The 25,798-nt window shown below is 44.1% G+C and overlaps 1 protein-coding gene across 1 annotated transcript in view; it reads left to right on the top strand.

Annotated features, from left to right (window-relative positions):
- SPRED2 (sprouty related EVH1 domain containing 2) overlaps positions 1-23,040 on the top strand; it is a 50,460-nt gene extending 27,420 nt beyond the window's left edge. Inside the window, exons 2-6 of the mRNA XM_072332061.1 lie at positions 22-199; positions 1,441-1,609; positions 3,898-3,962; positions 18,879-19,028; positions 19,442-23,040. Coding sequence (XP_072188162.1) covers positions 22-199; positions 1,441-1,609; positions 3,898-3,962; positions 18,879-19,028; positions 19,442-20,092 — 1,213 coding nt within the window. The 3' untranslated portion in view covers positions 20,093-23,040. The remainder of the gene's footprint in view (positions 1-21; positions 200-1,440; positions 1,610-3,897; positions 3,963-18,878; positions 19,029-19,441) is intronic.
- Positions 23,041-25,798: the final 2,758 nt, after the last annotated feature.

Raw genomic sequence — 25,798 nt, 5'->3', positions numbered from 1 at the left:
TTTGTTTTGTTGCCATTGCAGTGACAGCTATATTGTGCGAGTCAAAGCTGTGGTTATGACCCGAGATGACTCCAGTGGGGGATGGCTGCCGCAAGAAGGAGGCGGCCTCAGTAGAGTTGGCGTCTGCAAGGTCACGTACCCAGAGGGCAATGGAAGAAGTGGATTTCTAATCCATGGTGAAAGGCAGAAAGACAAACTGGTAATAGAACCTAATTCAACTTTTGTCTGTTCTTATAATGAGAATTATCCCGTATCTGATGCTATTGTATTCTTGTGCAAGATGTAAAAAAATAAAAACAAAAAAGGCATGTACAGATAGAGCCAGATTGTACGAAGCAATCCTGTCCTCATCAAGAAAGCAGTTGAGTTGCCATCTCTCACTGTCTGGCCGTCATGCTGCCACGAGCAGGTAAATTTTTGACATCCATGCACAAAGAACCCCCCTCTGATTCCTTGAGAAAGGGCCTGCGTTTTTCTCACATCTAGCAGGGCTGTGTGAGAAGTGAATTGAAGTGTAAAGGATCCATGAAGCCAGTCACATTGCACTGAGTAATGCAGCGCAAGACTTTTTAAAATGGCAATGAATTATTTATGCTGCATGCTGCTCAAGGTTCGAACAAGCAGGGTGAGAATATGAAGACAAGTTGTCTCTTATGAATTGACGCACTCGGTTTCTTCTGGTAGCTGTTTATCTGAAGGGGAAAAAAAAAGACACTTTTCTTTCCCGTACAAAGCAAATTAATAAAGCCTCTTCCTTATTTGCAGAGCCTGGTTTAACTGTTGTATTTTGTTACCGCATTTTTATATATTCAGTTCTTCTGAAATTCACTCCTATGAAGAGATGGGCTGGCTTAAAAATAGGCTCCCCGCACAGGCTCAGGAAGCTGAGTGCTTGGGAAAAAGTATATATATATCACTGTAGTTGGAAATGGCCTTGCTTTCAAAAGTTCTGGTGTTTTAAAGCTGTTTAAAGTGCAGCTCATCTTTTGCGTTACTGTTCTGCTTAGGATGCCTTTTTCTTTTTTTTTTTCCACGTTATTTTCAAGCAGTGCTTGCAGTTTGGGGGAAACGGGGTAAGACTTAAAAGCTGTTTCTGTTCTCGTTGAGCATCACCCTGGAAATGATTTTTGGTACAGAATCCTAGCTGTGCATGAGGGAAGAAAGAGAAGTGGGGGAGTGTAATAGCACCTCCTAAATCTGCCCCAGCGAAAAGTACCTACTCAGAGCCTAATAAAAAGATGAATGTGTGATGCTTATGAGAACAATTAGAGGATCTGGTGTTTATTAGTCATAATTCAGTAGGGAAGGATGTGCTCTCTACCAGCATAGCGCGAATCATAACTTGGCTTGCTTTGGGGAGAGGAAGGCGCTAGTTGAGGCTGAAGTGGTGACATCTGTGTCCTCGGTATGGGAAAAGTGACCTTGCTTCTCTCCTCTCAGGTGGTGCTAGAGTGCTTCGTAAAGAAGGACCTGGTGTACACCAAGGCGAACCCGACCTTCCACCACTGGAAAGTGGACAACAGGAAGTTTGGGCTCACTTTTCAGAGCCCTGCCGACGCTCGAGCCTTTGACAGAGGCGTGAGGAAAGCCATCGAGGACCTCATCGAAGGTACCAGGGCGTGTGTAAACTTGAAGTGTGTTCAAATCAAGGAGATGGGAAGATGCGGGAGTTGAATACCAGTCCTTGGGCTTGGAAGTCAATCTGGCGCTTCCAAGTGTGCCAGGCTAGCTCAGTTCAGAGAGCTGTGTCTCTTCATCCCTTAAGGAGAGAAGGGATTTAAGCCCAAGAATTCTTTCGTCCTGTCTGGCCTGGTCTGCTGGGATCTCACCCGTTAGTTGTTGTGTGGTTATGACTGATTTTTTGATAGGCTTTGCTTTCGTGTTAGGGACAACAGCAACAGCCCAGGCTTGCCTTTATGTGTAGCCGAATGCACTTACACTGAGTCTTTGTTAAATCAGCAGAGGATGAATTCCTGCACGAAGCTGAATTAAAACGTTGTTTTGTTTTTGCTGTAATTACTTTTGTCTGTGTCCGCTTGGCTGAATGGCTGTGCTTGAAGACTTTGTTGTGTTTGGTGTTTTATTTTTTTCATTCTTTAAAAATGCATTTGAATTGCCCATGCTTTGAAGAGGTCATAAATTCTTCCTCTTCGCATCTCGCTGCAGTCAGTCATAATACAGCCATAACCCAATACTACTTGATTTTATTTACATGAAAATCAATTCTCTGATTTTGAGCCATCCTGCTTTTCATGCAGTGCCCTGTCCTTGCTTTACCATGTAAGTGGTAGGTACAGAGTGGGAATTAATCCCCCATGGCTCTTTCCTGCTTTGAGGAAGGATCTTTTCAACTACCGGTCGTTCGCTTTTTCCTGTTTATTTGTTGACCTGAACAAATCATGGCTGACCCTCTGCTTTCTTCCTGCTTGCTAAAACCAGGAAGCATTTTGATTCACAAAAGTGACAATTTATAGAAATGACACACGGCCAAGCAGTGTTCAAAGATTTTAGCTCAGTTGAATCAAGTGGTATTTTGGAGATGCACCCAGTACATGGCAACTCCGATTCTTTTTGATCCGTTTTACAGTGGAAGTATTTAAAACCAAGTTCCTCTGCATCTCAGATACTTCAAAATCAGCAGCTCTATATTTATCACATTAACAGCACAGGCTGATCCTCATGAATGTGCTCCTACTTAACTTCCAAATAAGGCTTTCTGAATGAAAAACAATCACTGGCACGTGCACGCACAGTGTCAGACCTTGGCTTTCATTTGCTGCTCGTTTTTTGTTTGCTTCATCAAATTCAGCAGGTAATTTAAAGCAGGGCAAACTGCGTCTGAAGCTTCGCTTCATGAAATCACTGCTCTATCCAGCAGGTTATTTCGTGCCGCTTTGAAAGTCTGTTTAGTGCACGAATCCTGGGCAGCCTTGTAGAGAAAATCTAGATTTTTTAATTATTTTTTTTTTAAAGCTAATGTAGCAAACTGCCTGAATGTTTTCACATTACATAGTGTTTTAAGTGGGCTTTCACACTTGGCTCTGCACATCTTTGTGGTTACGCAACTGAATGCAGCCAAGGCTGGTACAGTTTAGCATTATATAAAGTACGTTATTTAGGATAAATTTCCAGAATGAAGGCGCTACAAAGCATTTAACTATTCTAGTTAGGGATGGGATGTGGCTGCAACCCAGTATGATGAAGCATCTCAGTGAGGTGGCACCCATGAGGTGAGAGGAGTGATCAAGGGCCAGAGATGTAGGATACAGTGTCCCGTTTTTTGAGACAGTTGCTGGTATTTTCAGTCTTTTTTTATGGCTTTATGAATTTCAGTTCCTTTCGGATACATTGCTTATGTGGGGAAAGACCATTCTCTTGACGAACAGCTGATAGCAGAGATGTTTACTGTATTTAACAACTTGCAGAATAAAAAAATCAAAAGCTTCCCTTTTCAAAGTAAGGTTTGTTTTTCAATAGAAAGTAATTTTGCCCCAATTTTAGGGCTTTCTTGAGGAATAACTCATGAGTGGAATAACTCATGAGACACTCAACAAGTGTCTCTTCTTGACAGCTGAAGGTCTGGCCCTAAACACCGATCAGCGCGTAGCTTTACCGTTCTTCAGGAATGAAAGTCTTCTGCAACTGGAAATGCTGACTGCTATTTTTAGCAGAGTTAATTAGCATTGGCAGCCATGTAGTTGCATGTCAAGAAACACTTTTAGATTTTACCTTTGCAACCCAGCTAACAGCAGGTGGTTTTTCTTCCTAAAAAAGAGTTTTTTACATCTCTTCAGCAAATAAAGTTGTTAGCCTCCAAGCATTCACCAGCCTGGTAATAATAACTATTGGAAAAGTTGCATGGCAGTGTCATATTTTTAAAAGCCTGCTTGTTTCTAGGGTCTACTACTTCCTCTTCAACGCTTCACAACGAGGCTGAGGTCGGTGACGATGATGTCTTCACAGTAAGTGCATCTCCCTTCAGGCCGTTCTCCTTTGTGATCTGGTTTTACACGGTCAGGTTTGAAAGGTTTAAGGGTTGGTTGGTGCTTTGTGTTGTTTTTTTTTTTGCTGTTGTTGTTTTATTACCTGGGTTTGGCTTCCGGCTTTAATTACGTTTGTTCAGTGGGTGTGTTGTATTTGATGGAAGCATAAACCCTGCAGAAGGTAAACTTCTGCAGGAGCGTTGGGTTTCTCTCAGTCTCCCATCGCCACGTGAAAAGCATGACAGAGCAGAGCAGATGTTGTCAGGGCTGGAAGTGAGCAAATAATGTCCCTCCAGTTTAACACGCTTTGGTCTGAATGGTTTTTCTCCATACATAAATACAGTAGGTAGCTGCTTCTTAGGTGTGTGGTCAAGGAAATGAAGTTCTGAAAAATTACCTTTATTATTGGGAACAAAAGTCAACCTTGAAGGCATCCTGTGTGTACGTGAAGGTAGAAAGTTCAGACAGCAGAAGGAAGACACATTGACACGCGAGCTACCCGGCCAGCAGTGGCTGAAGGAGGAGTGAGTTGCTCATATTGAATTGGTGGTGATGTCCAAAAATGTGTTTTGGAGCTTTTTTGAAACAGGAGCACCAGCTGACCCTGCTGCACTCAAACGCTTTGAAAAGGAGGAGGGAAGGAAAAAAACAACACAACCGAAAGAGTGAACATGTCAGATGAAATTGTAATCTGATCACGGATATTCTGTGGACTGAAAAAAACAACACTCACAATGAATACTTTGTTTTATTACGCTTATTTACCTGGCTCTACTCACAACCCCCCTTCCTTACACGATAAATGCGCTCCTTGTGTGGTGCAGGTGGGGGTGGGCTGCCAGGTGCAATGTCCTCATTCAGGTCCTTTCCTTTCCTCTAGGACACCCCCCTGCACCTACGGGGGAAGCAGGGCAGGGCCGAGGATGGGGAGAAGTGCCATCCAGCCAGCCAAAAGGTGTCTTTGAGGGCCAAGAGGGCTGGCACAGGACAGGGTTTTGTGCAGTGCTCCAGCCCAGCTGCTGGCACATCATCTGGCCTGTCCTTTTGTCATGGCTCCAGAGGCAAACAACAGCAGGCAGGGTTAAAAGGTGACTTCCTGTGCTCGGCAGCAAACCCATCATTAGCAGCTGCTTCCCAGCTACCTGCCAGGGGTGATTTATAGGCACAGAGCTGGGGGAGGCCCCGCTGGAGCCAGGCCAGTTTACCAGTTTGTGCTGTTTTGTCCCCAAAGCAGGGCTCTACTGTACTTGTCAGGGTGAGGATGCTCCCTGAAACACAACTTGCATGGGCATCCACGTGCCAGCTCTCACTGGGTGAAGCATGGAAATGCAGTGAAAAGCAGCCTGCAGAAAGAGCAGAGGAGATCTGTTTTTTGGCTTTGTTGGGCTGAATCTCTCCTTTCACTGTAGTAAAGTTCTTTGAAGTTCTTGGCTTGCCGTTTATCTGGGAATCCTGGTAGATGATGGTGGAGCCTGAGATCTGCATAAGCCAGAAATAACACACCGAAGCGCGTAGGGCTTTTAGACTGGAAGAAATTAATGTGTAGTGTTTTTTGGGGGGTTGGTTTGTGTTTTATATTATTTTTACCCTTCTGTTTCATTCTTTCTTTACACTCCTTTTAAATATATATATATGATAGTCCAGTTGGTCCTCCTTGCCCAGAAAACGTTTATTGCAGCTCTCCTGTAAGCGCCACAGCAATAGATCTTTTAGGGTTTGGTTTCTCACTCTGTTTTAAAGAGAAAGCACATTTGCTCTTTTTTATTTCCTAAGGTAGTTATTAAAATCTTTGCAGTCCTCCCCCTCTCCCACACATGGATGAATAAACTTGACTGCGTGCGGCAGAATTTTCAGAAGCATCTGCATGATTGAGTCATTTAAGCAGTCATTTACGCATCTCTGAAAATCCCGGCCGCTGCCTCCAGTCCTTGCTGCAAGGTCCTGCCTCTCCTTGAAGATGTTGCAATCTGTTCGACAGCTGCGGTCCAAAATTGGAAGTGGCTTTGCAGATCAGAGCTGCAGCTCAGGCAGCGGTACCCTTCCGCCCCTTCTTTATGGTGCACGCTCCCCGGCCATCGTTCTGAAGCGTGGATTGCATCTTTAAAAACAGGGCTCTGCCATTTGATAACTCCGCTGTGCTTTAGACCCATAGTGATGAAAGAAATCAGTACGGCCCTCCGTTCTGAGAGCCCTACCTAAGGGAGCAGAAAGCTGAGGTATATGGAAGTAAATGTCACTGACTTTGGGGGGAAAAAACGCTAATTTCTGAACTGAAATCTCCATTTAGAAGTTTAACAATACATAGTTGTGTTTCTTTAATTCCAGATCCTCAGTAGAGCCCATAAATGTTTTCCATATGTTAGCAAATAAATTTCGCCTGTCTTGTACATTATAAATCGTCCTCTCAAGAGATGCAATCTGAGTAAGACTAGCCATCCACTCCGTCCCTGCTGGGGGAAGCATTGTCTTTGCAGCAGGCTGAGATTGTTCTGTTTGTCTTCATCCATCCAGCCTGCATCTTCAGACTTCTTTAATTAACATTCACTTTGCAAATACCATTTAATAAGGAGGGAATAATTCTCTAGATCCTCGGCCGCAGAATTTGCTGTATAATTGAGTTCTTCTGCAGATTTTTTCCCTTAATCTACACTTTTACTTTCAATTACAGATAATAATCCCACATGACCATGAAGTGAAAAATGTGAAGTGAGTCCAAGGAAAGAAAGGTCAATGTCTTCCAGAGTCTGCAGAGTGCCTGAAACAGTCCCTTTTTAGCAACCCATCTGAAAAAACAGAGGTGTTCGCTCTGAAACCCTATGGGCAGTGCAGCTGAATTGCTACTCATGTGCTTTTCAGATAAATGGGCAGAGCTGTGCCTGCTTTAGTGCTAAAGACAAGTCTCCCACTGGCAGGAGGAACTGTGGCTCCTGTGCTTTGGGAACCTAAAAACAACTGCAGTCCTCTTTTGGCTTAACAGGGATGGGAGAAAAAAGAAAACACAAAGAAAACCAACCTTGCTGAGTTTCACAATCTTTTTACAACGATAGCTGTTTCCTGTAATTAACAGTGATTTTAGAAATCCTAGTGCTTGTTGAAAGTGAGACATTCAGACTTTTGCAGATGTGATCTAGAAAAGCGTGGCTGAGCTACAGGCTTTGGTTCACAGACATCTAGACTCAATCCACTGCTTCTCTTGCAGATTTCCAAGATCCTGGCTAAAAGCTTGCTTGCCTCCTTTCTCCAGAAGCAGAACAGTGCAGGTGCTCTCTTTCTTCACTCAGGGGACATGGCCACACCTTGCTGCTACTAAGTCTACCCGTCACTTTCTCTCTCTTACGGGTAGCCAGCATCCTGCTGCTAGGATCCATACCCACAATCTCCAGATTCAGACTTCCCCCACAGAGCCATGTATTCAGGGCAGTCCCACACCCCTCACACCCCTTTCTCAACACAAAGATGTTCCTCTGTTGCTCAGGGATGCTGGAGCCAGGAAGCTTGTCCCACAGCTTGGATGCTGCTGGCGTTCATTGCTGGGACAGACGCGATGCTGGCGGTACGGGTTGTGGCAGATGTTAACATTACAGCCCTCCTCGCATCTCTTCTGGTTTCATAATTAAAAAAACAGATTTCTCCCTGCTGCCTTTCCACGAAACCTTTTCCCTACTTTCATCTCCCATGTGGGCCTCAAGTGTGTTACAGCCTCACTATTAAAATTTATAAGATTTACGTTAGTTAGATAAACACTAAATCTAACTTTTCTTGCTGGCTTGGTCGTTTCATATTCAGATGGTTCTTTTAAAGAATGACTGTAACTCATTTTCTTTAAAGCACACGCATGGAGACCCAGCCCAGTTACTTTGGATGGCTATACTTGTGCATTTTTGAGTTCTCTGTGAGGCTGGAGCATCCCTCATCCTACCCTCCCATGGAAAATGATGTTGCTGAGCGTAGAGAAGCACTGAATTGAAAGATTTATTCCTTTCATGAGCTACACTGGGGATTGAGAAGCAGCAAGAGCCTGCAATTTCCTTTTTCTTGAGGCTAAGATACAGTAACAGAAAGGAAAAGCTGTTTTTGGAGCAGCGGAGCGCTGGATAGTAGTGGTGGGGTACAGTGCTTAGGTTGCCACTGCAAGCAAGGCAGCATTGATTGCTCCGTAAGACCAAGCAGAGTGACTGGGGACCTATCACAACAATAGAGTCAGGTGGCATTACCTGTGGTGTTCTTCTTAGCAGCGCCCAGATGACAAGGGTTCCGTGCTCCTAGCCACGTCCTCTGGGCTTGGAGCTGATGTTGTAAAGCACAGCTATTCCAGTTGAGATTAAAATATATATATATAGAATCAGAGAATTATGAAGGTTGGAGAAGACCACTAAGGTCAAATCCAACCATCAGTGCATCCCCACCATGCCCACTAACCCATATCCTTCAGTGCTGCGTCTGCCCTTGAAGAACTCCAGGGGTGCTGACTCCACCGTTTCCCAGGGCAGCTGTTCCAATGAATTACCACTCATTCTGAGAAGAAATCTTTCCTAATATCCAACCTCAGCCTCCCCTGGCACAACTTAAAGCCATTCTCTCTCATCCTATCATTGTTAACCTGAGAGAAGGGGCTGACCCCTGCTTCGCCACAACATTTTTTACCCCTCTTTTCCTCAAGTTGACTTTGTCTGGTTGTGTTTTTGTTGGTCAGTGGGAACAGTAGCACTCAAATAGGTTTTCTCTAGGGAGAATCAAGTGGGGAGTTTTTCTCTGGTTGACAGGTCTTCATAGCAGTGTGCTTCCCCCTTTCCTTCAGGTCCTCCAATTTCTTTCAAGTGATGCTGGAAATTAACCCATTTATTTCTATTTGTTATACAAATACAAGCAAGTTCTGCTTGCTACAGTGATCAGATACCTGAGACAGAGATGTCACCTGAAAGGGCAGCTGCTGTTTTCTTCAGTCGTTCAGAGCCACACAGAGGTGATGACTGCCTACCTCACGGGAGTTGTCAAGATACTCTGTACATACGATCTGTTTATTCTTACATATCTTGCAGGTTCACAGTATGTAAATGAAGAGCTTAGATGAGCTGATAGGAGAGATAAGCAGCGGGTAGGTTTGAAGCTTTGCTTCCTTTGAAAGAAGGAAAGGGAGACAGAGGACTTCTCAATTTCTGCATTGCCGTGTTGTATTTATTGCATTACTTCTTGCTCTCAGGTCAGTCTTTAAGAGGTAAAGCATTCTGAGACCAGAAATGTGCAGTTCAATGCAATTCTCAAATGCACCGAGTCTTTAAGACAGTTTTTTTCTCTCCTATTTTCTTTCTTTATCTCCTCTTTATCTCAACCTGTATCAGACTGGTTGTTTGCCCCCACAGTCTACAGGCGCCCAGGTCCCTTGCAAGGTGACCTGTTGCCCCAGCAGTTCTGGCTGGAGGAAGCAGTCCCTTCAGTGAATCACAGCCTGCACACAGCCCCTGCAATTTGGGGCATGTGTGTGAAGACTGGCAAACAGCATCCGTTGTTCAGCAACAGATTATTAAACAGATAATATCTGTGTCGCGCTCCCTTGAGCCTTGCTGTCCTGTAGTTCTCTGTAGCTAATTAGAGTGGTGATATGGATGTGTCAAGCTCCTTTGCTGAGGGTAAGCAATTCCTCTTGTTGCGATCCTTTCTCTTAAGTTCTGTTTTTATAGCACGTTTTCTGGCTCCATCCCATTCCCATATACAAACACAGTTGGTTCTGCACTGGGATTGGGATATATGCTGCAGGAAACCGAAATGTGATCTCCTACAATGCAAGTTTCCTTTTAGCTGCATCTTGCCAGAGCTTGTGTTACAGTTTGTGCACCGGTTAGGGATCCTTGTGTTCAGCTTGCTCCTTTTCCCTTGGTTGAGTGTTTACAGAGGAGAGGAGATTTTTGTTTCTTTCTGGTTTTAGCACTCCTTTCTTCTTTTCCCCATGCTTAATGATGATGGGGTGGGTGGCATATTTAAGTGTGCCAGCCTTTTCAGTATTATTCTTGCTTTCATTCTTGTGTTGCACATTACCAGTCTTGAGTTCATTTAAGTGATCTCCCAGCTTCCAAAAGCCTGTTTCCTTGTAATATATGGTCCTTGGAGGCTTCTGGACGGGAAGGGTATCAGCAACCTGCCTGTAGGATTTGTTGTCTGAAGGTGAGTGGAGCAGTATACTGCCAGCTGTAGTTTGTAGCTAATGAGTTCTTGCTCTGAGCGTGTTGCAGCATCACTTTGCACTTGCATTCAGCCAGCTGAGTGTTTGTCTTCCAAAAAGATAATTTGGCTGCATGGTAATATACTGCAGCTATGTGATGAGTTAAAGTATGAAGCTGTTCATGAGCACGTTTCCTTCTAATTCTCCCAAGAAGTAAAGGAGAAGTGTGCAGCCTGCTGTGCCATCCAGAAGGGCAGCGAGTGTGTTGAGATTTGGCCTTTGAGGACAGGAACACACAAACAGCCCAACCTGTAGCACATCTGGGCCACACGTGTTTCCTGTCGGTGCTGTGCAGTGGTCAGGGTGAAGCAGGCGTTTAATGGGAAGATTTTGCAGCGCAACTTTACAAAATGAGTCTGTGGCCTCTGATTTTGGCCTTGCTTTTGTTCAGCTTTGGTTCCTCTTCAGTACTGTGTAGGGGAGCATAGGTGAGGGACCTCAATTTGAAGCAAGAAGCCCAAAGGAAGCCTATTTGGTTCCCCAAAACTTGAGCATCATACCTAAAACTGCTGCAACTCCAGTTGGCTGCTGCAAAGCTGGCAGAGCAATGTGAGGCCCCTCCTGTTTGCCAGCACAGGGAAGTGACCCCAGAACTGTCCCTATAAAAGAAAATGATTCCTTTCCCAGTGTTTTAGCTCCTGCAGGGCCAGAGAAGCTCTTGGCTGGACCGGACCTCCAGCACCTTGCTTGTGTCAATCCTGCAATGACACTGGATTTTTTGATGCTCTGCAAAGCAGCTGGTGGAAAACAGCCTGAAGAGCTGGTGAGAGTCCCCACACTTTGCTTCTCCAGGCACTTTTTGTACTGGTGGCCGAGTGGGGCTGATAGGAATCTCAGCACCACTCTTTGGAAGAGGGGCTGTGATTTCCACACACTGCATTTTGTACACAGGCAGATGGGGTTGGAATCCCATTGTCTCATGTAATGGGTATGGGCAAAAAAATAAAGAGAAAAAAAATAAGTCAGTGCAGAGAGTTGGGGCCACTTGGAGCGCGCACCCAAGTTTTGCTAAGTCTAACCATCATTTGGTTTTGTCCTCTGAATTTATTTATTTATTTGTTTTCATTTTCTTGGAGAGCTCACAAAGAGGAAGGAGGAGTTTGGGAAAGCTAAACAATGTAGTGTGCTCTTACATGAGGCTCCAAGAATGATTGTTCCTTTAAAGCGACAGTCTGCATCGTGATGCTGCCCACACCCCCAGGCTTGTGCTGGTTTTAACTAAGAATGCAAAAGCCCTGGGAGCTCATTGTGGAGCTCTGCCTGGCGCAGAGATACATTATAAACAACTGCATCTAAATAGCTGCGTTCCCTCCCCTCACCTGCATAATGTGTTTTGCCGAAGGTCTGCTTTCCCTGCATCTTGTAAATATTTTATGAAAATTAAATCAGAAGTGATTACAGCGGGCAGTTCATCTGTCTCTGGTTCCGTTTGCAAGGAGAAGGGAAGGCAGAAGTCAGTAAGTGCCACTGCATTTTTAAGCAGAGCCTGACATATTTACAGTGCATGCGAAGAGGGTGTTTTTAAAGTTTGCATCAGCTGTTGGGTTCTATTTTAGTGATGGATTCCAGCTAAAATAACGTGGATGCTCAGAACTGTGTGAATAAATGACCCCTAACTGACTTCTTAAGATACCATATCAGTCTGCTGTGGGAAGTCTGCATTCAACTGTTTTTCCTCTGTTTGCATCCGAGTGTGTTATACAGGAGCAGCGTGCCTATGAACTTGGAGGCTGCAGTGTTTCATCTGTACATAGCAAAGATGTGAATTATGAGACCAGAGGCTCCAATTCTTGCAGCTAATCTTGTTTTTGTCAGCATATCCCCATTCCTCAGCCTTATTTTCCCCCTACCTGGGAGTTTCTGCACAGAGGAGCTGGGACTCAGTGCTGAGTTATGTGGAGCCATCTGTTCCTGGCTGCCCCTGGAACTGCACAGGCTCTCACCACCCTCTGTGTGCGTTGCTCAACACCCACCAGCCGAGCTTCGTTCCTTTATTTCCTAGCATCCACATCAGCCTTCTGAAGGAAAACCTTTCTGGCAGTGCTGGCTGTGATAAATTCCCTTCTAGCACCTGAAAGCGGGGAGCCAGCGCTTCCCTAATGAATGGCAGCCATGCTGATAGCAAGCATGTCAAAAACTGAAAACTTCAGGGAGGAGCTGGGAGCTGCACAGTAATGCATCAAGGCAATGATCTGCTCTATCCAGGCCTGCATCCTGCTGTGAGGTAGGGCTGCCTTGGTCTGAGCTTTTCTCTTGTCGCATTCTGCTTTTCAGTTTGGAGTAGCTGATGCAAAGGCATGGCATGGTACATCAGCCCAGTGGTGCAGTTAAGGGCAAGCTGAGAGATTCCATACGGGAAGGAGATGTCCTGTAGATGCTGTGTGGCCGCAGTCCTCCCTGAGCTTCTGCAGGCTCTTTCAAATGCCCACCCTTGCAGAGCTGTGTCTGGTTCCTTGTATCACTGGTAAGCAGCTAAATGCAAAAATCTCTCCGAGGTTTCCCCCGCAGCACATCTGATTCCTTGATGTATCATTTTAGCTGTGTTTGATTCTCTTGTGTTCATTTCAGGCCTCGCAGCGAGCTGCTAAGCCACATCTGTGGAGCATGCCGAGCTGACCGGCATTGCCAAGAGCGGCTTTAGCACGAGCTTAACAGAGATGATCTCGTGCACAGAATCCTTGTAAATGCTCCTCCAAGTTTTGCTGACTTAAGGCAGCACAGCCACCGGGATGTTTCTGGCACTGAGAGCCATAACCATGAAAGTTTAAAAAATAAAAAACAAAAAAAATAAAGGTAGCAGTAAAGTGTCTGCCTTTAAATACACAGAGCACATCCGGTGCATGGAAAACTGGAAATCCTTTTCTAGTTCTCCTGAACAGAGAGAGTAGGCATTGAGACAGGAACTGAGTTTTGATCCTCCCCTCCCTGTGACACTCAGAAGTGCTGTGTCTCTTAAGAATGAAAGCTAGAGGGGAGAGGAAAGAATTGGTCTTGCAAGATTAGATTGAGGGAGTTCCGAGAGACCACATTTTATCTTAATTTCTTTGGAAAAGTGGAGGTTTCTTTGCCGTGCATCCAAAATAGCTCTCAGACTTCCTCTTTGCAAAGTTCATAAACAGTGGAGGCTCTACAGATAAACCTCAGCTTCAAGCGCAGGTCTGTAGCTTTGGCTCTCTTTACCATCCCGCGGACTTTTATCATTTTTCCTTTCCCTATTGATAGTGCAGCTGTGTTTTCCCTTTTTCCAGTGAATGGGGAGGGCTGTGCATGATTGCGCTGGGGCTCCTGAGCAATTGTAGCAAGGCAGAGCAGGCAAACAGCAGGCGGCTTCCCTGTTTTCCAGGCTCATCCTCAAGCTGTGACTTGGTGACTGAGTGGGGCTTGTTTTCCTGGGGATGATGTGAGATGGCAAGTGGCTCCCCCTCAGCATGCACAGGCTTCTCACAATGAAAGCAGGAGCTGCAGTGAGGAGGTTGTGCTGCTGAAGTGTTTGCCTTGGTGAAGATGAGACCCACCACGTTCTGTGTTTCCTCATGGGCTGCATTCAGAACCCCTCGGGTGGGAATGATTCAGCAAGCAGACCTGCTGCAGAGCAGTCTGTGCAATAGAGAACAGGTTGGCTCATAGACAACTCATGCCTTAGAAAGGCCAAGCTGGCACAGATTTTCAGTTCAAAGCCATTACTTGCAAAATGACATGTTCAACGCTGTGATGCTTCTATTCCCCATCACCATCTCTTGTAGCTGTAAAAATCCCAGCGAAAGAACAAACCATCTTGTTTGACCAGCAATTATTCTTGACAGCAAACTTGCTGTAGTTGGCCAAGAGCATTTGTGGGAGCTGCAAGCAGCCGAACTCTCATAAATTCCCTCAGGCAACTGATTTCTGACGAGCTGCTCCATAATTTGGAGATGAACCATTCTTTTTCCTTGTCACCCTGGATATTGCACTGTACAAAGCGAAACTGTTCCACGAAGCTCTTGGAGGCAAGGTGATCCATCCAGATCAGTAGCTGGGGAAGGGGAAAGCTTCTTTTCTTTCTCATCAGTATTTATGATCGATATTTATCTCAGAATGTTACTTAGGCACCTGATTAGCCGGCTGTTCTTGTGTAACAAATCCATTTAAATGAGAAGTAAACTGCAGTAAATTATTAACGTAATCTTCTGCGCTAATGACTAGGTTTTTTAAATTGAATGAGTCACTTCTTAAATGGTGAGAGGGAAACAGGGACCAGGGACGCTTTTTTCTTTCGTTTTAATGATCACAGTACAAGCATTTGCATGTAGAAATGCAGTGTTTTTTTCACAGCAGCCGTATCACACATGCAGTTCGTGTGCTCTCTCGGATATGTTCAGCTCACTCGCAAAAGGAAACGTGCAGCGCGGGTTTTATAAAACTACTATTATGGCCATGATTAATGATTTTGTTATCCGAGCAGCAAAACCACAAGACTTTGCAGCCACCATAGCAATCACAAAGCTCCAGTACGTGCCGCACAGAATTTGCTAATTGAGCATCGAGGGCATGTTGAAACGGCGTTTCTTTGTGGACTCGCTGTTCCAACTGCTTTAGGTTTGGGTTCATTTCTCTTCTGTGGCTACCAGGCATGTTTTCAATAGTTTTTTCTCTCTTTCTCAAAAACAAAACAGTGAAGCCAGATTGGTTTCAACAGGCTTCAGAGGAAGGACAGCATTTCTCTTAGAGACCAATGGTTTGGACATGTTTTTCCATCAGTGAAATAGCCTGACTCTGGAGACTGTGTGCTTTCTAGATTTATTCCTGTAAGCAAGTGTGTTGTATTTGGGTGACCTGCTGAAAACCCCTAATGTCTTCCCCTCTGTCGTCTTCCCCCCAATTTTCACTGCTGTGGTGGTAACAGAAAATCTTAGCCAACACAGACTTGTTGTATGGGACAGGAATTGTTTTCTGCTCCTGTCACGGCTGAAGTCCTTTCCCTTGAGGATGAGTCTGACTTTTATCAGTCACCAAGTTCAGATTCAGTTGCAGTTGAGTAGTAAAGGGAGCACCACAGCTTTCAGGGCTTGAGCATCATACCTTTGATTCTTGGTCACTTACTTTCTTCTTAGAGCTTCTGTATGGCTTCTTGAACCACACTGTAACTATGGGATTTATTTCAAGTCCTTGCTTCTGTCTGAACCTTATCTGAGCACGTTCCGGTGAATGTCTTGTGTTCTCTTCCAGAGGATGTGAGAATAATAATCACTTCCTTCTCTCCTTCCACATGGGACTCGTGATTCTATAGACTTCTTCTTTCCCATCTTTACATTTCCTTTCATTATCTCTTTTCCAGGGTGGAGAGAGCCAACCTCTCTAGTTAGCCAGTATTCAGAAACCATGTCTCTCCCTGTCCTGGCTATTGCCCTGGGAGCTTTGCCATGGTGGAAATACCCTTATGAAGATTTCAGTGCTTCTTTTTTTTTGTTGTTTTTTTTATATTAATCTGCTGATGAGCTGTTATGGAGCTGCTTGCTTTAACCCCAAGATCTCTTCTCAGCAGCAATACAGAATACATCGCTGTACATGGCAGATCAAGGTATTCCTGTCAGATTGCATATCAGTGATAATTAGAGTTTGTTGTTTGTTGTTTGTTGTTGTTTAACATCTGGTCTTTCAGCAATATAAGATTCTCAAGCAAGTTTTCAGGGTCAGCTTTCATTTTTACTACCCTGAATAACTTCACTATCATGAGAAGGTTTTATCAGTGTGTATCTTCAGCTTATTTATGAGTAAGCTCACTGGCACAGATGGAGATCTGGGGGCTTCATGCATGACCTTTTCTTTCTTCAAGCCCTTCATTCATAAGTGTGGAGGGCCTTCTTTTTTCTTCTGGTAGAAGAAGTTTGGTGAGGGACCTTTTTGGAAGGCAGCAGTGCTGATTTCAGCAGTCAGCAAGATAACCCTGCAACCAGTTGCCTTCAGCCTTGTCAACCTGCAGGCGCAGACTTTTCTATGGAAGAGTGAACAGAGAGTTAGGCTCGGATATCTTACTTTCTACCTTTCTTGGTGCTCAGAGCAAGTGTTTGCATTGGAACACTGCCCCTCTAATCTGAGGACACTGAATGTGGAAGTGAAGCAATTTTTAATATGGTTAAAGCAGAGGCCTGAGCCACAGCTTCTTTGGTATGCTGCAAACAGGTTTTGTAGCCATGTTGACACATGTGGAGGAGAGGCTCAGTTGCCCTGCTGGCTCTGAAGCAGATGAAGGCGTGGAGCAAAGGGTAGATAAGGATCCAGCGTGATAAAAATCACTCCAGCCTTTCTTCCAGTTGCCTCTTGCAGAAATACAGCTTTCCTCATGGAGCCACACATGCACTTAGCAGACAGCATGCTTTGTGGGGGCTGGTTATAGCCCCCAGCTGTCCCACTAAGATTATCCAGCAGTTATATCCAGTTTGGGACTAATTTCCATCTAGCAGAGCAAGAGGGTTGCAGGCCAACATATGCCACCTACTCCAGTTGAGTGAGTTTCCCAGGCTTCTTTCTGTTTGCCACGAGCACCCACAGTGTAGCTGGAGCATACCCACAAAGGCTTGTCCCAGCAGGGTTCGGCTGCATTTCCACTGTAGGGTCCTGCTGGCACAGCACCATGCTAAGTCCTTCTTCCTTTTTGGCTCATGGCAAGGTTTAACTTCAAGAGAATGCTATAGGGCAAAACTACCTGCAATACAGGGCATTTGCCATTCCGTTCTAAGAAGCTGAAATTAAAGCTCTGCATCCAGGTCTGCACCACGCACAGTGCTGCAGAAAAGTGCTTGTAGGAGGGGGCTGTTGTAACTAAATCCTGACTCTTGGAAGGTTTTCAAAATAGCCTGGAAGCTTGATATTATTTTGAAGAACTTGCTTGTAGAAGCTGCTAATTTTGTCCTGAAGTGTCCCCAGAAAGTGCTAGATATAGTAGGGCTTGAAGTTACAGGCGCAAAACTTAGCTCAAACCCCAGGTGTGAATGCCTACATCTAGTAAAAAATGAACTTCAGCACAGTTGCACTTTGTAGGTGTTATTAGTATAACTTAAGGCTTGTTCTAATTCTAAATACATGATTTTAAAGTAATAGGGGAAAAAAAACACAACAACCTCACATGAATTAAAAGTCGGTTCACAAAGGGTGGGTCAGCCATTCAAAACTCATCCTGCTTGTTTTACTTCTCAGATAACACAGTCTGACTTCACATCACACTGCAAACAGGTCTGTGTTATTTGCTTTCGACAAAATAAGGTGGCAGTTCAGCGCTATGCGAGTCAAAGTGGGTCGACAAATATTTTGTGTTGTAATGCTTTAAGGTGTGTTCACCTTTGGGCAGCGTCTCGCAAAGCGTTGTTTTGAGAATAAACAAATAGCCACAGTGGCTGTTTTTGTCTTCTTGGATTAAGAAACGTGTTCGGTAAGATTCACTGAAAAATAATATTTAGAGAGTGCATTCTTGACCAAGAGAGAAGGTTTTTCAGGTAAAGCCAGTCTTCTGCCATTGTTGATATAGCCACCTTTCCCTGTTGAGTTTGTGTCTCCACCTAGTGTTGTGGCAAATGGAAACCTCTCCATTGGGCTTGCCTTAGCTGCAGCCTGGGTTGCTAGTTGAAGTGGGTTGGAGATTTTTCTTTGTTGGTGGCACCAGTGTTTTTGGAATATGTCATGTTACAGCTTTTCTGTCAGTTGTACCCATGGGCAAAAGGAGCCATCAATGGGGGGTTTGTTTAACAGCTGCCCTTTGATATTTGTGGTGATGTGAAAAAGTCTAAACAATCAATGAAAACCATTAATGGGCCTGAATGTCTGGATATTGGATGTAAAATACAAAGGTTGCGTCCGAAAGTAATGCCTCCTATTTTGTTCACTGTCTATCTTGATGCTCTTTAGAGGCAGATGTTGATGGGAAGGAAGGGCTGTGAAGAGGGGGCGGCTAAGATTGGGTTATCCTGCTGTGCATTTCTGCAGGAAGATAAATAAATACGTTAAGAAGCTGCGTGTATTGGCAACACCATGTTATTATGCGGTGTTTTGCCCTTTCATAATCATTGTTGTGGAGCAGTGCAATTAACAAACCTTAAGAAGGTGAGCATGGTGAGGCAGGAATGTATAAAAGTACAAGTAATGTTCATTGTACATTAAAGATTAGTGACAAAAAGTGAGGAGAAGCCCTAAAAGGAAATGTGAGTATTTAAGTTGCCTGCAATGAACTGGAATTCACCGTTTGGAGAAGAATGTCGAAAGAAGTTTTTTGACTTAACAGTAATCCTGAATGCAAAAACACCAGAGTTTCTGCAGTCCTGAGTGCACATCAGGACATAAAAGACAGCATCGTTTGAAGGAGTTTAAATGCGTGCTTCCAAGGTAGCTTCCAGTGTGAGCATTCACCGCCGTGCAGTGCCTAGTACAACAAACAATGTGCCAACTGCGTATGAGTGGTGTTAGTGAATATGTCACTGGTGGGCTGTGGTATACTTAATTTTTCCACTTGTGTGGCAACGTGTTTTATGGCCTGGCAACAAACCTGCTTCTTTCAAGAGTTTTATGTGAAACCTGATGAAGCTGCCTGCTGTCAGGTGTTGCCAGTATCGCAGGTGTGTGCGAAGTCAGTGAGTAGCAAAACGTCTCTTTTAAGACGGCGTGCTGTAACAACTGGACGTATTACAAGTTTGTTTTTCCATTTCTAACAGAACGCAACAGATAGCTCCTCCAACTCCTCTCAGAAAAGGGAACAGCCTGTGCGAACTCTGGCTTCTCCAGCATCCTGTGAAAATCGAAGAATTTGCACTCGTGGGCACCTTCATGACCATTACAGCTCTGACCACTACCATCTAGAACAAGTAAGGAACTTTTCACCCTTAGGACACAAGGGGCTGTCTTTATCATAGTTAGATAAGTCCTCATAGCATATGGGTGCCCCCACCACCAGAAACACTCAGAAAATGCCCGCTCCTTTCTCCATCTTTGACAACTTTAGATTCAAGTGGCATCTAATTATTAAAATAAATATATGTTTACACTGCCCAGAGAAGCTGTGGATGCCCCTGAATCCCTGGAGGTGTTTGAGGCCAGATTGGATGGGGCCTTGGGCAGCCTAAGCTGGTGAGGGGCAGCCCTGCCCTCAGCAGGTGGGTTGGAGCTTGATGACATTTAAGGTCCCTTCCAACCTAAGCCATTCCATGACTTTGCGATTCTACACTCAAACAGCTTATTAATCTTTGTTCCCTCTTTATCTCCATCCCTACTTCCACAGTCAGTACCACGATCCTACCGGCACGTCAACTTTCCAGATGACGATGAAGAAATAGTACGCATCAATCCTCGGGAAAAGATTTGGATGACTGGATATGAGGACTATCGCCATGCCCCAGCACGAGGAAAGAACTTCGATCCTGATGACGTGGACTCCTACGTACGTTTTGCCAAAAGCGAGTCCTCAAAACACGAGTACACTTATCCTTACGTAGACAACTCAGACTTTGACCTGGGTGAAGATATCAAGGGTGCTGTGATAAAGACTCAACCTGTCAAATTCAAGCCCAGACGGAAGGAAGATGGTGAGAGGTCACGGTGCGTGTACTGCAGGGACATGTTCAATCATGAGGAGAACAAACGGGGTCAATGCCAGGATGCTCCAGACCGCATCAAGACTTGTATCCATCGAGTGAGCTGTATGTGGTGCGCAGACACTATGCTCTATCACTGTATGTCCGATCCGGAAGGAGACTTTACAGATCCTTGTTCGTGTGACACCAGTGATGAAATGTTTTGCCTCCGGTGGATGGCCCTTATCGCCTTGTCTTTCATTGCTCCATGTATGTGCTGTTACTTGCCGCTTCGGGCTTGTTACCACTGTGGGGTCATGTGCAGGTGCTGTGGTGGAAAACACAAAGCTGCTGGATGACTACAAATGAGTTCGGTGTGTTGTTTTTCCTGTAGTTCGGGGAACACATTGGTTTCAGAGCATTGAGATCACTTATTTTGATGCAGCCACTGTGCCCAGCAGCATCCAGAAACCACCAGTTTGGATCATCTTACATTTGATCGTCTGGGGCTCACACTGCATTGATTTGCTCATCAAGTGTTCTAACTAACTAACGTACAGCATAGACTTTTGTATTATTAATCTGTAATCAAACAGACTGTCTTGTACATGTTTATATTATTTTTTTCAGTTAAAATGAGTTTAAGAACTGCTTTAAGTGGTGGTGGATTGTAGAACATCTCCAGGTTGTGTCCGTCTTGCCTCTGCTCACACGGTACCATCAGTGTGTTAGCAAGTTTTGGCATTTCTCTAAGCGGGTTGGTATAGTGAACGAGATCTCACTTGGAAGATATTTTAACTTGCTGTCAAGTTATTGTGTGTATGGAAGGCGTGCTAGTAACAAACTTGTACCACAACACAGTATTTCTGTCACTGGTTTTCTTTTGTTTTGTTTTGTTTTGGTTTTTTGTTCTGTTTTCCAAAGCTGAAATAGCCATGTAAGCTGCAGTTTCTCTTCTAGAGTCCATCGTCATTTCCTTCAGCAAACATCTTAAATTATTTCTCTGTTCTTAAAGCTCTGTGAACGGAAAGCAAAGCTCAGTTACCATAGTCACATAACCATTGAGAATCTGGTAGTTCTCCTTACCTGTAATCATTTCAGACCACTACTTGAAAGGGAAACTTTAAATTTTAGTGTTTTCTTTTTTCCCTAAATAGCCTTGGAAAAATAAAACTGTGTTTTCAGAGTTCTGCCCAAAAGAAGGGAACTTTTTTCTTTAGACAGCCATGTAATGATTTGAGTATAAAACACTACAGTTCCAGATGAGGAAAATTGTTGTTATGCAAAGAATTATTAACAATGCAATGTCAAAAGCACTATTGTAATCCACGGCAATTCTGGGGAAATGCTGCAAGTGGTGGATTACACAGAAAACAGTATTTGTTTATTTCTTTCAGTATACGTGAGCACGAGAACACGCGTGCTCACAGTAGAAACTACATTTAGCAGTCTAAACAGGTGTCGAAAATCCAAAGCCAGGATGTTAACCACCGCTTTCATTTCCTGACCTACGGTTCTGATTCTCCAGATGCTCACAGATGTCCAAAGTAATGCATATGCAACCAGCATTTGTGTAATTCTTGTATAGGATTAATCACAGGAGTCTTTGCAGGAGCCAGACCGAAGTGTCTCCCTCACTTTCCCCTCCCTGTTTCACCACCCGGATTTATCAAGTGGATGCATAAGGTGCATACGGCGGGGTAAAATTCCTTTAATTATTTTTTTTATTTTACATGTCACATTGTCTTGTGTACAAGGCTTGTAATTAGCTGGGGGGGGAGGGGAGGGGGATTAAAAAAAAAAAAAAAAAAAAAAAAAGAGTATTTTTCTAATATATTACAGGAATAGCCAAATAATTTTTATTGAAAAATAAAAATAAAAAAAAGATTTAGCGCAGTGAGCTCTAACTAGCATAGTACAATCCGAATACTTTGAGGCAGCTAGGGATTGGCTTGTCAAAGCTGGCACTGCTGTTCCTGCCATAATTTCTTTCTGCAGTAAATTGCCAGTGAGCGCATGTCCTTTCCCTCCCTCTATTGCACATTGACATCAGTCTTAAAAGAGAGGATTTTGTTTTTCTTTTTGTTGTTGTTTTTTTTTTTCTTTTTGCCAAATAAATGTAAAAGGAACGCTTGCCATTTTTCGTTCTTGGTGGAATGTCCCAACGGTTCCTCTGAGAGTTAATCACAGCTTTTTAGTAAACCATGAACTAAGTATGCAACGTGCTTATACACTATAGAGTTCGGTAGGCTTAATTTGTAGCAGTTGCTGGGGATCTTTTGGTTGGAAAAGAAGAAGAATGATAATGCAAAAGGGATGGAGTGTTACACTCTCGGTGATGCGTCTGGGTTTGCTGAATGAAATATAAATATTTTGTGCCTAATAGCAGTTGACAAATCTCTCAATGGTGTCTAGTAAACATCAAGCCAGCCTCGAGAACTACTTTATGGAACAACCTTTTCCTTTTATTTCAGTTCTCGGAGTTGTTTCATGTAAACAAACATCTGTAAGATCTTCTCTCTATAAAGCACAACACTACAAAAAAAAAAAGATCTTACAGTTTTTTGTCCGATCTTGAAGTGCCCCCTATTTATTTAAGTAAAGCAGACATACTCCAAGCCTTTCTGTATGTCCGGAAAGAAAAAATAAAAATAATAATAATTAAAAAAATACAAATAAACCCTCCCTTATTATTATTATTTTATTTTATTTTTCAGTTTTTTTCCTCCCTCCTTCTTCCTCCCTCTTTCCCTGTTGGGTTTTTGTAATACTTGTAGATTTTTGCCGCGCGTGTTATTTGGTTTGTGAAGGCAGTGGTGTAAGGGCACAATGATAGAAATGGGTGTCTTTTTGTAAATATTCCTCCTTACTTTCCACACTGCTGCTGAACAGTGTGTAGCGGTTCTCCCAGTCAGCTTTGCAATACTGACATCAATCATTCGAGAGAAATTATTCAGATTTTATTTTTGTATCTGTGGTAACCAAACATTAACCAAATTTGTTTTCTCTCATGAAAAATGTTTGGGTTGGTTCGGTTTGTTTGTTTGTTTTTTTTCAAGCTATCGCTCACATTAACAAATTAAAGTGCCTGAAGCCTCATCATTATTGTATCTATATACTAAAAGTTAAAACCCTGTTGTATTGATTTTTATAAGCCTTTTTACCTCTGTGTAAAAAATATATATACAAGTGTATGATGTACATTTTAGTTCTTAACTTCTTTTTTTATTGTTTCTAATATGTATGATCCGTGTAGCTATTGCTTTAAAATGTACCATGTAAATATAAATACATCATATCAAAACGATGCCTTTGGTGTGGGGTTGTTTTTCAGGTGTGTTTCTGAGAGGGCGGCCTGTGGGTCGGCCTACCCTGGCGGCCATGACAGTGACTGGGCCGTGATAGCGGAAGCCATGGCACATTTTCAGTCCTTTTTTTTTCCTCACACCTCACCCCAAGGTGAAGAAGGGGGCTGGTTGGTCATGTTAGCTTCTAAATGTGTTTGCAAAATAGCCTGAACATTTCCAGGTGCTTTGGAGAGCCCTGGAGGGATCAAGAAACACAGCTCGTGTCCCAGCTGGCCATGGAGAAGCTGATTGCTGGAGCAGCTTGGTGCAGGCTGGCAGGAGGCTTCAGAGAGATGCATCCCAGGCAGCTCCACCTGCCTCAGGGGGCATTTACACTGAAAGATGGAAAAGGAGGAGCTCAGATACACAGCTGGAGCTGATTGACTCAGAAACCAGGGGAAAACAGTGAGTATGCCTGATTGTATTGCAGCTGTTTCCAATGAGATATCCAGCGCCCTGCCTGTGGCTTTCCAGTCATAGAAATCACCTCAGTGGCTGAATCTGTCACAGCTTTGCTGAGATTCTGAGTCTGCTCCTGCTTTATATTTGTATTTATGTATTTCTGTAGGTGTGTGGTCATAGAATCATAGAACAGCCTGGGCTGAAAAGGACCACAATGATCATCTCGGTTCAACCCCCCTGCTATCCACAGGGTCACCAGCCAGCCTGGCTTTGAGTGCCTCCATGGATGGGGCATCCACAACCTCCTTGGGCAACCTGTTCATGATACAAGTAAGGATATTTATATTTGATATATATATACATATATATGTAATTTTTTATTATTATTATTATATTTTTTTTTACACAGCAAGTTTTAGCCATACAACTAAACCTTGCAGCCCTGTGGAGAAACACGTAGCATGGACCTGGTGTTTGGCTTAGGAAGACCTCCACAGCACACAAAATCCTGCAGTCTGATTTGGCATTAGCTCTGTCTGCAGATAAATGGATGGCAAAGTGACCCTGACAGATTGCTCTTACAGTTCATTACTCTATCTTGACAAATTAGGGCCTGGAGCCTTTAGCTCCAGTAGCAAAAATGCTGAGTCACAACCTGAAGCAGTGATTAAGCACCTGGTGGGAAGGCAGGGCCAACCCAGGGGAGCTCAGGTGTATGCAATGCATCTGAATGACTAGGAGGAGTGGAGTTAGGATTTATCCCTTCCCAGACCTCATTAAGGGTTGGTAGTGGAGGGGAGGGTATCTCTCTGAAGATTCCTGCCTGTTGGAGACCTTCCAAAGGTAAGCTGTTTGTATTCCTTTGTTTTTGTGACTGCAGGTACTGTATTTGGGCTTGTTCTTGTTTGCTAGGGTTGAGTTGCTCTGCTTCTATCACTACTTTCCATCACATCGTAGTGCTACAGATCTGTTCTCTGGCATTTCAGATTTAGCTTGTCCCGCAGAAGGCCTGGATAGACCCTGTATTTGCTTGCAGCCTGCAATGTCTTCTTCTCTCACATTTGTCTGTGTATCAAAGGGGTCTGGGGATTTCTAAGCTGAACCAGTGAACAGTACATTTGGACCTCTGGGATTGCCGGAAAGTATAATTTTCAGCAAGGTACAAGGTGCTAGGGAAGGCCAACAACCTCCTGGAGGCAGCCAATTGCGTGGAACATGGGGGGAGCACAGACCTGCAAGTTTGTGACCACATGAAACAAATGTGAATGTTTTATGGCTCTGAAAGAAATCCATTTAGCTACAAGTTACATTCTCAGAATAATCTCTCTCCTAGGCTGAGTTTCAGGCGTTGCCAAAGCTGGTTTGGTATCTCAGATCAAAGTGACTTCACCCTGACTTGACACCAAATGTGTTACTTCCTTTACCCTGGTTAGACCAGGCCTCCTGCCCTCTCCTTTTTCTCTTGCTGGTGTTGGGAGCTGTGCAGACCTGATTACTCCCCGGGCCTTTCTCCTGGGGAGTTATCCTTGGTCTCAGACAAACATTATTACAGTAGTGTGAACTTCTGTCCTTGTGGTCTATGGAATTAGAGAGACAAGGGTTTTCTTGGCTCTGCTCAGTCAGGAAACCTGCAAGTAACTGTGACAAGCCTCTCCTCATAAAAGCGGTCTCAGATCAGGAAGGATGCCTGGCTTGGCACTAGCCATGAGCAGCAAGTTGGTGGGGATGGATGGAGGAATTACATGGGGAGCGGAGGGTAGCTGTGAGGATAACCAGCACTGGTCTCTCCAGCTGCAACAGCTGTTATCCTGCAACAGACAACGATAGCACTGTCATGTATTTCTCAGGAGTGATTATAGCTGCCTTGCCTTGCTCAGAAGCAGAATCCTTGCATGAGAAGGGCTCATGCAGACTCCTTCAGTCAATCAGTGATGAAGATTGTTCTAATTTTTCTGCTCAGACAGCCCTAATCTATGTCAGACAAATGGATTCAACCCCACAGTGAAGATGAGTAAGGCCAAGAGTCTGAATGACTCATATAATGGCATATGAGGAGCTGGTGGCCTGGAGCAGGACTGCCCTTAGCACAAGTCCATGGTCTTCAGCCGAGGGTCAGCTCTGCTGTTACTCTCGCTCTCGGTCTTAAGGTTAACTGCGAGGTTTGGGCTTCTACAGGAGCCTCTCTGCAAGAAGCTCAAGCCAAACGGGTCCCCACCAGCATGAAATGTGTAAATCTCCTTCCTCCTCTAATTCCGCTTAGAAATGCAAATTGGAAGTAGCTGTCAGGAGGGCTGGAAACAAGAGGTATTGCTGCAT

Source organism: Excalfactoria chinensis, chromosome 3 (genome assembly GCF_039878825.1).
Source record: "Excalfactoria chinensis isolate bCotChi1 chromosome 3, bCotChi1.hap2, whole genome shotgun sequence".
Lineage (NCBI taxonomy): Eukaryota > Metazoa > Chordata > Aves > Galliformes > Phasianidae > Excalfactoria > Excalfactoria chinensis.
The sequence above is the reverse complement of the archived record's forward strand: the minus strand, read 5'-3'. Positions and strand labels throughout refer to the sequence as shown.